The sequence below is a fragment of the Bombina bombina genome, chromosome 9 (assembly GCF_027579735.1).
Source record: "Bombina bombina isolate aBomBom1 chromosome 9, aBomBom1.pri, whole genome shotgun sequence".
Lineage (NCBI taxonomy): Eukaryota > Metazoa > Chordata > Amphibia > Anura > Bombinatoridae > Bombina > Bombina bombina.
Window position 1 is genome coordinate 236,173,396 of NC_069507.1, and position 15,833 is coordinate 236,189,228.

A 15,833-nucleotide genomic window follows, 5' to 3' on the forward strand; every position below is an offset into this window, starting at 1 on the left:
CGGATCAAGAAACAAGCTAAGGCTTCCAGTAAATTTGATGTATATTGATTAAAATCCAAATGAAAAACTAAGGGTGAAAACACTTAATGTGCACGTGTCATGTATTTAGTGTTTAATGTCCGTTTAGGGAGCAGCAATACACTACTGGGAGCTAGCTGATTATTGGTAGCTACACGCATATTCCTCTCATTGTTGTCTCACTAGATGTGTTCATCTAGCTCCTAGTAGTGCATTGCTGCTCTGAAACTGACTTTAACTATGTGTTTAATTCCTTTGCAGAGTTATATGCGAGCACCAGTGCAAATATAAAAGGCTTTAGCAGATTTGAGCATTTTCTTTTTGATCTTTGACTTTTAAAGATGAGTTTCCGACCATAAATTTGAAAGAAAAAAGAAGAAAAGGCGCACAGGGCAAGACTCAATTGCACACGCAAAATATATTGCACTTACTATTCAAAATTTAAAATGCATTCACAAGAAGCGCTGTGTTCCTACAGCTGTCTTATCTCACACAACAGGCGTAGTTGGTCTGCCTTCATACGGCTATTTCAGTTCACATCAGGCAGAGTTTCCGGATCCTATGCCAGATTACTGTATAGCTTGTGGGGACAAGTAGGCTTGTAAGTCACTGTCACTTCCAGGTGATATGCAGGAGCCTAACGCTACGGCCGGGCTTCTTCAAGAGGCAAAATAAATGTCGGATATCACCGGTATAGCACCTTTTGTATTTAAAGGCGTAGTGTCCAATACATAATGAGGAGTGTGTAGAAAGACCGATCAGAATGGGGGGTGTTAAGTCACCAATCCTGATTGAGTGTGTAAACTATAGTTACATCTTCACAATACATTTTGACATATTATAAATTTAGCACAATATAGCCTATTATATAAAACACAATAGATAAAATATTTGCCATGACATTAAAGATTCATATGCGCTAAGCTGTAAAGTTATACTGTATACCATAAAACTTTAAAAAATTACTTAACATAGAAGTATATTTGGAAGGAAATGCGCTAAAAAAGTTGAAAAAAAACTTATGCTAAAAATATATGTTCAATAAATATTTTGAATTACAATTATTGTTCTACAATTAGAGCTACAAGAAACATTTCATTAAATTTCGTCATTATACAGTTCATCACGATTTCTAATGGCGACAACTATTTGTTACGTCTCATAGCATTCATAAGGATTGCAAACTTTTGCAACATTGTTCTTGCTACAAAAACGGGATAAACCCATAACACTCTAATGCTAAATGTCATGCAACGTATTAACCAGTTTTATATCAGCATAAATTGCCGTTCGTTTCGGAATTCATATTCCAAGGTCCTATATTTAGCTAAACAAAGGGCATATATGCTATAAATAGATAACTAATTCTTTTAAACATTGGTAAGTTTCGACAGTACAATAAAAGAATTTAAACTCGCATGTTAAAAAGTTACGGTGTCTAAAGTATGACAACTAAAATTTAAAAAATTAAGATTTTAGTAAATATGAAACCGATTTGCTAAAATCAAAATTAATCAACACCAAGGCGGCTACTGCATGTACAATACTCAATACTATGCATGTCATTTGGCATTAGAGTGTTATGGGTTTATCTCGTTTTTTGTAGCGAGAACAATGTTGCAATCCTTATGAATGTTATGAGACGTAACAAATAGTTGTTGTCGCCATTAGAAATCGTGATGAACTGTATAATGACGAAATTCCATGTAATGTTTCTTTAGCTCTAATTGTAGAACAATAATTGTAATTCGGAATATTTATTGAACATCTATTTTTAGCACAAGTTTTTTTAAAAACTTTTTTTAGCGCATATCCTTCCAAATATATATATATATATATATATATATATATATATATATATATATATATACTCTTTTTTTAAAGTTTTATGGTATACAGTATAACTTTACAGCTTAGCGCATATGAATCTTTTAAGTCATGGCAAATATTTTATCTATTGTGTTTTATATAATAGGCTATATTGTGCTAAATTTATGATATGTCAATTGTTTGTTGAAAATGAATGTGAATACGTAACTATAGTATACACCCTCAATCAGGATTGGTGACTTAGCACCCCCCCCATTCTGATTGGGCTTTCTACACACTCCTCATTACGTATTGGACACTACTCCTTTAAATACAAAAGGCGCTATACCAGTGATATCAGACATTTATTTTGCCTCTTAAAGAAGCCCGGCTGTAGACTGGGGGAAACGCGTTAGGCTCCTGCATATCCCCTGGAAGTGACAGTGACTTACAAGCCTATTTATCCCCACAAGCTATACAGTAATCTGGCATAGGATCTGGAAACTCTGCCTGATATGAACTGAAATAGCCGTATGAAGGCAGACCAACTACGCCTGTTGTGTGAGATAAGACAGCTGTAGGGACACAGCGTTCCTTGTGAATGCATTTTAAATTTTGAATCTAGTAAGTGCAATATATTTTGCGTGTGAAATAATTTTGTAATAAAAGCTTTTTACTTGAGTCTTGCCCTCTGTGCCTTTTCTTCTTTTTTCTTTCATGTTACTGCACCTGAGCTAAGGTTTTGGGAATACCTAGCTGGATAAAGGCTGCACGGATTTGGCATTACGACTCTCTGTAACTTAAAGGAATACTCCTTCAAATCCTATCAAAGGCTCTATATATTGTTTCACCTCTTCATCATCATTTGATGCCCTGGGACTTTATCTCAATCAGAGACTAGTAAATTGACAGCTTTATGGGACACTATACGTTAACCCTTTCATACGGGTAACCCAAAAGGTACTGTAAAAAAACTACATTAAGAACAGTGCAAATAAGCAGAACTATGCTCAGATCTTGTTAAGAGTTTTTGTGATTATTGTGATGTTTCAGTCACTATATAATAATCTTATCTTCTCTTCTTTTTTTCTTATGGAGTAACAATATAAGATATGCTAGAAGGTTTTTACAATAGGAGGTTGTGTGTGTGTGTATATATGTATGTGTATATATATATATATATATATATATATATATATTTAAATAACAATAAGGAAACATCATTTTATGGTCAGAACCTAGCACAATTAATTTTCTTGTGTTCCGACAATAAACGCTTGCAAACCCTCTAACCTTTCTAAGCGTTGCATGGTTCTGCCGTCTATTTCAGATAATATCTTCTAGTAGATAAATTCTCAGTAAGCATCGATACAAATAAATACACGCCATGTTATTTCTTCCCTGACGAGCAAGGATTCACGTTTTATAATCCATGTACCGAGATGTGTAGTCCCCTATTTTTATGATTGACTCGTTGTCATTAAATAATGCTTTTGTGTTAGTTCCCTGAAATTGCTATAATAAACACGACACATTATACACTTCTGGTTTGTCACCCGCCAATCTACTTGCTGCCACAGAAACAAAATATGAAAAGAAATTGAAGGTTTTTTTGTTCACCAGCTATAATTTGTCACTCAGGTAAAATGTCTGGAAGCGGAGCGGTTAAGAACTGAAGAAGAATTATCAAAGTACAAAGAACTTATAAACAGACAGAAAGCTGAGATCCAGAACTTACAGGACAGAGTAAAAATAGTAGACCAGCAGGAGGAGCGACATCAGAGGTATTTAAAATTTCTGTTTACTGATCAATTCTAAATTATTTTTTTTTTTTATTATTGAATTGTTGCAGCCTTTTTTCTTTAATAGGTGTTCTTCATTCAAATGGTTAAATGTCAGTTTTTATTTAATGTTTTTAAATTCTGTTATGAAGTGACTTCCATATAAATGTCAAATTTACAGATAATACTGATTGTGCGTCAGTAAAGCTTTCATTTAGCCTCTGTTCAGCTGCAGGATTTATAGCGAAGTACTACAGAATCAGAAATGGCTGCTTGCAAACATAGCTCTTTTGCTGCTGCAGTGATTTATAGCGAAGTACTACAGAATCGGAAATGGCTGCCTGCAAACACAGCTCTTCTGCTTCTGCTGCAGTGATTTATAGCAAAGTACTACAGAATTAGAAATGGCTGCTTGCAAACACTGCTCTTCTGCTGCTTCAGTGATTTATAGCGAAGTACTACAGAATCGGAAATGGCTGCTTGCAAACACAGCTCTTCTGCTGCTGCAGTGATTTATAGCGAAGTACTACAGAATTAGAAATGGCTGCTTGCAAACACTGCTCTTCTGCTGCTGCAGTGATTTATAGCGAAGTACTACAGAATCTGAAATGGCTGCTTGCAAACACTACTCTTCTGCTGCTGCAGTGATTTATAGCGAAGTACTACAGTATCGGAAATGGCTGCTTGCAAACACTGCTCTTCTGCTGTAACCATCCTCCTTGGATTTCTCAAGCCCAGGGTGCTTTCCGTATATAAATATGTACATATTCCAAGTAATAGGAGCACTCACTGCAAGTCTGAGGATGGAGGCAACCCCGAAACGTCACTTATTAAAATAAAGAATAAATATGATTAAGACCCAGTGAGTGCTCCTGTTACTTGTAATATATATATATATATATATATATATATATATATATATATATATATATATATAATTTTATTTTAATTTTATTATTTGTTTGTTTGTTTACTTTAAAGTACAGGGTCAGGCAGAAGTCACGCACCTTTCTTATGAGCTTGTAGAAGTAACGCCCTTTTTTCATTGTCCCAGTTTCCCTGAAATAAAATAGCCTATCGATTAACAACTGATCAACGAGTGAGAGCAGTGAATTGTAAAAGGGGCGTTACTTCTAATTTGATATAGATTACAAGCTCACGAAAAAGGGGCGTTACTTCTGCCTGACCCTGTATAACTACAGTTTTGGTTTGAAGCAATGATAATGGACCTCAAAGTTTGTTTGAAGTTTATTTCATTTCTTTAGACATAATTTTTTAGATTGTTACACAAATGTTTTTCTTCTTAAATGGAAAGAGTCCATAGCTGCATTCATTACTTTTGGGAAATAAGAACCTGGCCACCAGGAGGCGGCAAAGACAACCCAGACAAAGGCTTAAATACTCTTCCCACTCCCCTCATCCCCCAGTCATTCTTTTCCTTTCGTCCCAGGAGGTTGGCAGAGTCGTATCAGAATTTTTTAATTTTTGTTTTTTGTCTCTTATGGAGGCTAGTACTCTTCGGCATGGGACAGGAGTTTTAAGTAGTCCTGTCAGTATCTCAGTGAGGGCTGACCCATATTAATAGCTCCTCAAGCAATCAGTGTTGTTGAACTTCACTGCCTGCTTCCTTCTCTCGAGTCCATGGTGGAGGCGATGCCACTATTCCTCACACTTGAAAGGCTGAGTTCCTGTTCCACGGCATAGTTTCTGGTAAGATCGTTTCATTTTACTTTCTCGTCAATGTAATGTGAATGTTTTCCCGAGAGGTTACACACCTTTGCGGGTCTAACTATATGACAAAAGGGTCTCTGTTAGTCTCTGTTAGTATCTTGGAATCAAGGGTTAATATCTCCTGAGGGGGGTTATTGAACAGGGGGGTTTATAATCATGTTTGTTATGTGATTCAACCTGCTTATGTGGGATGTTTATGGGCTTGTGGTTGGAACTTTGAGGCCTTTGGAAGTGATGCAGTCCACAGGGGTCTGGTCATAAGAGGTGGTGAGTGCCCCAGCCATTGTGGGTGTCAGGTGCCGTTTTTGTTTTCATACTATAGTCTATATTGATGTTTCCTCTATCCAGTTATGGAGGATTTTGATGCTGAGACTGTGCTCGTTTCAGATTCAGTTACGGAGGATTCTGATACCGAGACTATTTTGATTTCATATTCAGATTCTGTGTCCGGTGACGAATCCGGATTGGCCTTGTTGACACATGTCAACCAGTTTTGTTCTGTATGCCATTTCAGAGCGCCTGGTTCCTCTGGCTTGGGGAATCAAGGGACTGCTGAGCCATCCGCCTCTGGGGGTCCTGTCCTCCGAGGGGTGAGTTCCCTACCTATTCATACTTTACACATGTGGGTGACCCAGTTTGTCGTTCCTCCATGCAGGGTGGTGTGTTCCCCCCGGAGGTTGCAGCACGTTTTCGCTTCCATATAATGTTAGCGATTGTTTGTCTGCAGAGTCAAGGCGTTTCCTTGAGAATGTGCTTGTGCCCTATTGTCCTAGGCTTTCCGCCTTGGAGAGGGCCTCTACAGTTCCCCGAGGGTGTAACTGTCCCTGAGTGTTGTGCCTTTAGTTACAGGATTGCGCGCCTTCGGGTATTGCTCAGACATGTTTTTCAGTTATTGAATGACCCTATGGTTACCAGATACGGGGATTTTCAGTCTGCTAATTTGAATGGTGCACCTCATTAGAAATGTGGGGATGAAGTAATCTCCTGATTGTCATTTGTTTGAGATCTTTCCCAGTTTTTGAAAGATAGGGCTCCGTTTTGCTGGTCCTGCGGGTAGGCCTGTGTCTTTTTGGGCGTTAACCTCCAGGTTGCCTTATATTTTTCCATAGTAATTGTTTTTATTGAGATTCGTTAACAGGCAAACAAGGCATACATGTCAATAGAAGTTTTACAGATAGGTACGTTCCACAAATACAATCAATACTTACTAGATTGCCTAGTTAAAGTGTGATTACATGTTGTAACAATCATAAATTAGATAGTACATTTAATGCCAGTTACGTTCTGTGCCTTCAAAATGATCTAGAAGGCCACTCATGGACCCTTATGACACTCTAAACAGAACCAAAGAAGGTAGCATCTGAAAGTACGGAGACCACTTTTGGATCCCCTGAGGAGAATCTCCATTTTCTGAATTTTTAGGGTTCAAATCTACAAAATAAACTTAACCTGAAAAACTTTCATAAAACCAGTGACTTAATAAAGGATCAGGGCCACTCTTGTGCCCAATGAGGGAAGGTCTATGGTCTGCAGTACTATTAGAGCAGAAATATAATCAGGAATGAGAGTAATCATCTGCTAGAGGTATAGAGATTCCAATATGGACCTGCAGGAGGGATGTCCCTTTTAGAGTCTGCATTGACATTTACTATTGTTTAGAGGCTATATATGGGTCTAATTTAACTAGCTAGCAAGGTGTGTATGAAGGAACTATGCTATAGCCATGCAAGTTAAACCCTACCTAGATCAGTCCGGATTTTATTACCCTGAGATAGGCTATAAAGTCTGTAGGAGTATGTACCCTACGGGGTATATGCTATCCTGGCTCAGTACCCTATAAGCCAACTGACTTAACTGTCCGCCCTAATAGGAGGTGTACTTAGGTATCTAGCTGACTTACTGTCCTATTTTATCCCTCCCTAATCTGGAGTACTTGTTACAGTGATACGTGAGTTTAGGTTGTCTAGCCGTCTCGGCCGCAGACAGATCGACTATGACCAAACAAATAAGGGGCTTAAAATCTACATACTGATGCCAGCATAGCTATGCTCTATATTATCCCTCTAAAACATTCAACTATCCTATGGCCAAATAAACAATTTCGTGTTATAAATACCAACAAGGTCTAGGTATCATGGCTAGGGTGACTCTTAAATAGTGCAGCTATGTAAAACAATCATATACACAGCATAATGTCAAAGGAACAAGGTGCAGATAAAGCATTAACATAACCTGCCTCTGACTTTGTTATTTAAACAATTTTAAATTGGAACAAGTTAAAGCTATCTATATATACATATCAAAAATGCTAGAAAGGCAATTACACAAATGTAGGATGAGAGAAATCTGCCCCACTTAGGAAAAATACAATAAGGAGCGCAGGTGAAATTACATCCCATCATCCCCCATACTAGCAATATCAATCCTAGGAGCCCCCTAAAGAGCTAACTGGTTATATGAGCTGCAAATATCAATTTTGAACTTTGTGAGCAGAATAACAATATTGTCCGGCAAAGCCTCATGAGTTAAGGTGTAAGCAGTGACTGCAATGTTTGCATCTCAAGCAGGCTAGGGATCCTCTAAATCTAATAAATTATATAGTCATTTAAAAGTCTCATGGGATACACATAAACAGGTTGCTTACAGACAGGACACAGAACTGAACTTCTCAACCGACTCCTGCTCTTTGAAAGGTCCATGAGTCAAAAGCTCTTCTCCTGTATTGGGGGTTACCAGATACCGAAAGTTCTGTGCGCACAGATGCATCGTCTAGCGGTTCCTTTTGCCAAAAATTTCTGACTGTCTGCGCTTCTAGGCCAGCCATTGGGGACACCGGGTCTCTGATGAATAGATCTCTCACCTCTTTGCTCCTCCAGAAAGAGGGTAAGATTGAATTCCGTCCAATATCATTGGTAGGTAAGGATCGCCACTCCATCTGCAGGCTGCACTCCTCATATATGCCCAGCTGCTGGTCTGTGAGCGGCTCCATTAGCGTTATTGCGGCTGCAGGTTTGATCGGGTGAATCCGGGCCTCACCCATCCGCACTATAAGCAATGTAGATTTTGGTCCTGTAGAGGTCTCTTGTGTCATGTCAGCCAATAAACCATTTCCGATGCTTATCGTGCTTAGTGTCCCAGATCTCTGTAGGGGCTCTGAGGGTATCGGTAACTGTAGGACCTTACACAGCTCGTGTTCTAACTCCTCAAAGTGTCTCCAGATATGAGACTGCATCTCCCTCTCCCACACATCTATAGCGGCCATTATTGTTTCCATGGCAGATTTTCACCGCTGTTTAGGTGGATGTACACAGATTGTAAAGATTATATATTAGAAGCTGCTTCTGCTCCAATTCTGATGATTGTGACTTCCCTCAGTTCTACAGCTCAAAACGGCTGTTATACCCGGATAAACCGGGGGGGTTAGGCAAAGGCCTCAGACACATGTGCGTCGCCACTGCAGGCCTGCCGTTCCGGTACCTTAGCACACGAGATTTAGGCTTCTTGTCAGATCGCTTTGCTCAAAAAAATTATATTATTCCAGATCAAACATAAATTGAGTGTGGATTGAGAAAATATACACTGATACGCAGCGGATTAATCAGTGAGCCCTCAGAGCACTAAAGTAAGTCGGCCATCTTGGTCGCAGCCCGGAAGCGTCCCCAGGTTGCCTTATATTTTATTTATATCCGATGGGATGTCTTTTATTTGTTTTTGTTTCCTTCAGGAACCTTCTGGGATTGATACTCTTTATTACTTCTTCGGAAGTTGTTTTGGACATGATAGTCCAATGTTAAAGATTTCTGTTTTTTCCCCTATGAGGGAGAATTTATGCAGCTCGCCGGTTAGGACCCTAGGTGCAGGTTGGTCCATTCAGGGCTCTGTTCTGCTCGGCTGGTTTGGTAGGAGCGCAGAGTGCTCAGGTTATCATTGTTTTTTCATGTTCAACTAAGCATTCAAGAGAACCTGTGGGTTCGTGAGGCGGGAAGGATTGTTTCAGTCCTTGTAGCCTTTAGTCATAGATGGCCGGGCAGGGGATTTTTTCCGCTGCGTCACTCTGACATTTGATTTCATCAGAACTTGATTTTCCTCCCCCATGTGGTGGAGGGTTGGAGGGCTTAATGCCCCTTACCGCAATTGAGCGGTTTGGCCTTCTTTTTTAGGCCTCTGGATTTGTCCTTTTGGGTTTGATCCAACAGCTTTTACAGGATAGCTGTCTAGCATGTGGAAGGTTTGCAGTTTGAAACCAGTTGCAGCTCTTGACACCTTGCAGGTGTACACATAAGCTGTTTATAGTGTATCTAGATGCAGCTCTTACTCTTTGTCGTGTACTGTCTGTCTGAGTTCTAAGAGACCTTTGGGTCTTCTTCCTTTGTCTCCTGGTGAGTGGATCTCCTTTTAGGAATCTGTGTTTCCAGGTGATGGTTGTTCCCTTGCGGGGACTTTGTTTAGCTCAGGGTTTTCCGGAGCTGGGTATGCTTAGTGCCTTTCTCTTCCTTGTGTCCTCTGCTTGTGCGGAGGTGATAGGGAGACTAGTCCTGCTAGTAGGTTTTTTTTTTACCTCGAGGTACCCTTGGTTGTCCTGAGAATCTGAGAGTATCTTCATACAACTTCTAGCCTTGTTCCTTGGAGCGTTGGACTTTAGCTAGGGGTGGTTTCTTCCTTTGGTCGAGGCTTTCGAGTTCTTCTCATTATCCGGATTCTCTGGATATGCATCCATACCCTTGTGTCTGGCTTTTTAGCCAGTTGGGATGTTTAGTTTTAGGGTAAGGTTTGCCTGAACTTTTAGGTGCCCGGGCCTGTTTTTCTCCCTGAGACTTCCGGTTGCTGCAGCTTCGCTTGGCCTTTTTCCGGACCCAGTCTTGGAAATCTTGGATCTTGGGACTCGTCGGGGTGTTCCACGGTAGTGGGAACTTGGGCTATGTCCTTGCTCCATCTACCTAACCTGGTCATGGTTGGCTAGGTTTTCAGAGTTTTTTTTACTATTTGCCACAGAGTAGCCCATGTCATCTGGTGGTTAGCCGTGTGGCTTGAGCCTCAAGGGTGGCTGGTTTATACCCAGCAGCTGGCGTTTGATGTCCAATTTCTGGTGCGCCTTAGGGTTACATTCCCCTGGTCAGCTTGCCAGTGTTCCTGTGGATTCCCTGCTCTGCAGGCGAATGAGTTGGCTGTGCCTCTGCTTGGCAAGCTACTTGTAGGGGGGTCCTTTTTCTAGGACATTTGTGTTTGGAATTTCTCTTCCCATTTTCCGGTGACTTCAGACCTTGAAGACAGTTGTTGCCCTTCCGGCATTATCCCTTTTCTTTAGGGGATATTCTCCTCCCTATGGAGATAGAGTCCTTGCTTGGGGTTTCTCCTGGATGGGAGGCGGAAAGGTGGTATACTCTCCTTCTTGGGGGGCCTCGATTGAGGTTTTGTGTTCCCCTTTTTAGAGACCTGTGTGTAGGTCCGGCGACTTAGGTTGCCTGGAGCGTGCCCTCTGTATGGGGGTTGCTTTTGTGGTCTGCTTCTTGCTTGACTGCTTCTTCCTCGCAAGTACCCTCTGTGTCGTCCTGTTATGGTCTCTGTGTTCTCAAACTTGGGGTTTTTCTCCTGGGTGTATTACACACTTTTCATGGTCCAATACTTTGGTATTCTATGGTCAGACACCGGGAGGACTTTGCCTCTTCAGTTGCATTCCGTGCTTGCAGGATGTTGGAGAGACAGGTTGTAAACTATCTAGACCTCACACTAGAAATTATCAACAACTGCATTGTTACAAGCACTTATCGCAAAGAAGCTGCAGGCAATACCATTCTGTATGCCACGTCACAACACCCCACACATTTAATTAAAGCAATACCACGTAGCCAATTCATTAGGATCCGGAGAAACACCAAATCAGACAACATTTATGAAACACAATCTTTAGAATTGAAAAAAAGATTAATCTGTAGAGGATACAATGCTAACAGTTTAGAAAAATGTAGAAAAGAAATTAAAAATTACAATACAACATCAGGAACACAAAACAATAAAAATAAGAGAAAATAATCCAGTTTTAAAGATGCAATAGTTTTCACAACAGCATATTCTAAACAATAAGATGACATTGTAAAAATTCTAAAAAAAAATTCACATATCCTCTCAGGAGATGATATTCTCAGACCTTTCATAAACAACATTAAATATGTTTCTAAAAAATCAAAAACTTTGGGACAAAGAATATCCCCTAGTTTAGTTATGAGAAATAAAGGAAACAAACATGACTGGCTAACACATAAAGGAAACTACAAATGTGGCAGACGAAATTGCAATATGTGTTGTTGCATTCAGGAAGGTAATGCATTTTTTAGCACTAGCACAGAATACACTATAGATTTTTATGCAAATTGCAGCACCACTTTTGTGGTATATCTTCTCACATGCAACATATGCAAAATGCAGTATACAGGACAAACCTCTAGGGAAGTTAGAAAGCGGTTCAATGAACACATAAGAGATACCAAAAATTACAATAAAGATTCTGCAGTAGCTAACCACTTCAATAGTTTCCATTTTAAAAATGAAGCAAACATAAGCATAAAAATAATTGATATAGTAAAATTACCTATTGGAGGCGGAAATAAATTTAAATCTTTGGAAAAGAAGGAACTATATTGGATGTTAAAATTACAAACTCGTTCCCCTAGGGGCATGAATCGAGAATGTGACATAAATTTCTTCATTGACACTTAATGTTAAATGTCTTTCTTCATCTAAGAATGCTTATCTTCATCTAAGGATGTTTGTAATAAATCACTTGCATACAGAATATTACACCATAGCGTATTCATACATATATGTCCTCTGTTCCACATAGAAACTTTTTGTAAAAAATTTACCATCATGATAAAAATATAGTTTTGTCCTTAAATAAATAATCTTCATAATATCCAATAAGCAGATAATTGTTATGTTATCTCTTTGCAAAATTAAGGATACTAAGAAATTGTAAGTTTTTTATACATTGCAAACAGTGATTGTTTAAGTGCATGTTTCTTGCTAAATGTTTGTAAATGAGATTATCAACTGTTAAACTTAACATTATGTTACTGGGATACTCATTATTTTGTTTTTAATAATTTTTTTGTTTAGGTTTAGGAGGCACCTGCACATTTAGAGGTTAACCATGAACTGAGTTTCCTAATTAATTTACATAGGAACCAGCTGTTTGTTGCATACAGGTTTTCCTTTAAATGCGGGCCTCTCCTTTCCCTTCTCATGTCTATGAATAAGAGTCCTGTGAGGACTCAAAACTAGTCAGACTACTTGTGTCACTTACCCCCTGCCTTGTATTTGTCATTTTTTGTACCTTTTTCTAAAACGCAATTTTCAGCGTTTGAAGCTGTTAACTTTTTAAGATGTTGAAATAAAGGATCAAGTTTTTATGGAACCCTTTTGAGCAGTGCCTGCTTTCCTACCTCACTTTGATGTTGGAGAGACGTCTTTTCTGTCTCTATGCCCAGTCTTATCCCGGGTTTCGCTTGGTATAGGCGTGGCCTCCTTTCCCTGTTTGGGCCCCTTTGGGTCTCTGTGGGCTGGGCTCACTCGTGGAGGTGTTCTTTTCTTTCATGAAATGAGATTCATCTCCTACCTCCCTTTTCAGATAGACGATATACTCTCAATTTACCATTACCTCTACTGATAACTGTTTTAGTACTGGTTTGGCTATCTTCTATATGTGGATGGGTGTCTTTTGGTAAAAATGTTTCTCCAACATTGGTGTGTCCGGTCCACGGTGTCATCCATTACTTGTGGGATATTCTCCTCCCCCACAGGGAAAGGCAAGGAGAGCACACAGCAAGAGCTGTCCATATAGTCCCTCCCAGGCTCCGCCCCCCCAGTCATTCTCCTTGCCGCTCTGAACAAGTAGCATCTCCTCGGGGATGGTGAGGAGTTTGTGGTGTTTAGTTGTAGTTTTTTATTCTTCTATCAAGCGTTTGTTATTTTAAAATAGTGCTGGTATGTACTATTTACTCTGAAACAGAAAAAGATGAAGAGTTCTGTTTGTGAGAGGAATATGATTTTAGCAGCAGTTACTAAAATCGTTTGCTGTTTCCACATAGGACTGTTGAGCTGAGAGAACTTCAGTTGGGGGGAACAGTTTGCAGACTTTTCTGCTCAAGGTATGACTAGCCATATTTCTAACAAGACTGTGTAATGCTGGAAGGCTGTCATTTTCCCCTCATGGGGATCGGTAAGCCATTTTCTTAGTCTCAAACAGAATAAAGGGCTTATTATGGGCTATAAACTGGTAGACACTTTTAGGGGCTAAATCGATTGCTTTATTTAAGTATTATATGCAGTTTGAAGTTGTATTTCACACTTTTATAACATTGGGGAACGTTTTTAGCACCAGGCACTTGTTAAGACACCTTCCCAGTCAGGAAGGGCCTTTCTCTGTAGTAGGCAGAGCCTCATTTTCGCGCCATTACTGTGCAGTTAATTTTGAGTTCAGTACATGCAGCTGCATGTGTGAGGGTCTGGAATCCACTAAAAACGTTCCTAGAAGGCTTCATTTGGTATCATATACCCCCCTGGGATTGGTGAAGTTGCAGCAAAGGCTGTGGCTGGGACTGTAAGGGGGTTAAAATTAAAAACGGCTCCGGTTTCCACATTTTAAGGGTTAACAGCTTGAGGTGCAATACTTTGAATGTATTAAGACACTGTGGTGAAAATTTGGTAAAGATTGGATAATTCCTTCCTAGTTTTTCACATATTCAGTAATAAAGTGTGCCCTGTTTAACATTTAAAGAGACAGTAACGGTTTTGTTTTAAAACGGTTTTTGTGCTTTATTAACCAGTTTAAGCCTGTTTAACATGTCTGTACCTTCAGATAGATCATGTTCTGTATGTATGGTAGCCAATGTGGTTCCCCCTTCAAATATAGTGTGATAATTGTGCCATAGCGTCCAAACAAAGTAAGGACAGTACTGTCACAAATTGTAAAGTTGCCCAGGATGATTCCTCAGATGAAGGAAGTAGACATAGTTCTACATCATCTCCTTCTGTGTCTATACCAGTTATGCCCGCGCAGGCGACCCCTAGTACTTCTAGCACGCCAATGCTTGTTACTATACAGTAATTGACGGCAGTAATGGATAACTTCATAGCTAATATTTTATCCAAAATGCCAGCATTTCAGAGAAAGCGCGATTGCTCTGTTTTAAACACTGTAGAGCAGGAGGGCGCTGATGATAATTTTTCTGTCATACCCTCACACCAATCTGAAGTGGCAGTGAGGGAGGGTTTGTCAGATGAGGAAATTTCTGATACAGGAAGAATTTCTCAGCATGCAGAACCTGATGTTGTGACATTTAAATTTAAATTAGAGCATCTCCGCGCATTACTTAAGGAGGTGCTATCTACTCTGGATGATTGTGACAATCTGGTCAACCCAGAAAAATTGTGCAAGATGGACAGTTCCTTGAGGTCCCGGTGCACCCTGATGCTTTTCCGATACCTAAACGGGTGGCGGACATAGTGAATAAGGAGTGGGAGAAGCCAGGCATACCTTTTGTCCCTCCTCCTATATTTAAGAAATTGTTCCCTATGGTCGACCCCAGGAAGGACACATGGCAAACAGACCCTAAGGTCGAGGGGGAGTTTTCTACTCTAGCCAAGCGCACGACCATTCCTATTGAGGACAATTGTGCTTTCAAAGATCCTATGGATAAAAAATTGGAGGGTTTGCTTAAAAAGATTTTTATACAGCAAGGTTACCTCCTTCAACCTATTTTGTGCATTATTCCTGTCACTACAGCGGCATGGTTCTGGTTCGAGGAACTGGAAAAGTCGCTCAGTAGGGAGACTCCGTATGAGGAAGTCATGAATAGAATTTACGCACTTAAGTTAGCTAATTCCTTTATTTTAGACGCCGCTTTGCAGTTAGCGAGGTTAGCGGCAAAAAATTCAGGGTTTACAATTGTGGCGCGCAGAGCGCTCTGGCTAAGAATAAGTCCAATTTTCGTTCCTTTCGCAATTTCAGGAACGGACCGGCTTCCAACTCGGCAGCCTCTAGACAAGAGGGTAACGCTTCCCAGACTAAACCAGCTTGGAAATCAATGCAAGGCTGGAACAAGGGTAAACAGGCCAAGAAGCCTGCTGCTGCTACCAAGACAGCATGAAGAGGTAGCCCCCGATCCGGAACCGGATCTAGTAGGGGGCAGACTCTCTCTCTTTGCTCAGGCTTGGGCAAGAGATGTTCAGGATCCCTGGGCACTAGAAATAGTCTCTCAGGGTTATCTTCTAGAATTCAAGGAACTACCCCCAAGGGGAAGGTTCCACATGTCTCACTTATCTTCAAACCAAGTAAAGAGACAGGCATTCTTACATTGTGTAGAAGACCTGTTAAAGATGGGAGTGATACACCCAGTTCCAACTGTGGAACAAGGTCAGGGGTTTTACTCAAATCTGTTTGTAGTTCCCAAAAAAAGAGGGAACTTTCAGACCAATTCTGGATTTAAAAATTCTAAA

At 40.1% G+C, this 15,833-nt stretch overlaps 1 protein-coding gene across 1 annotated transcript in view; it reads left to right on the top strand.

Moving 5' to 3' along the window:
- Window positions 1–15,833, top strand: part of CCDC186 (coiled-coil domain containing 186) — a gene marked incomplete in the record, with an annotated part of 217,930 nt that overhangs the window by 145,530 nt on the left and 56,567 nt on the right. The window contains 1 exon segment of the mRNA XM_053692695.1: window positions 3,469–3,611. Coding sequence (XP_053548670.1) covers window positions 3,469–3,611 — 143 coding nt within the window.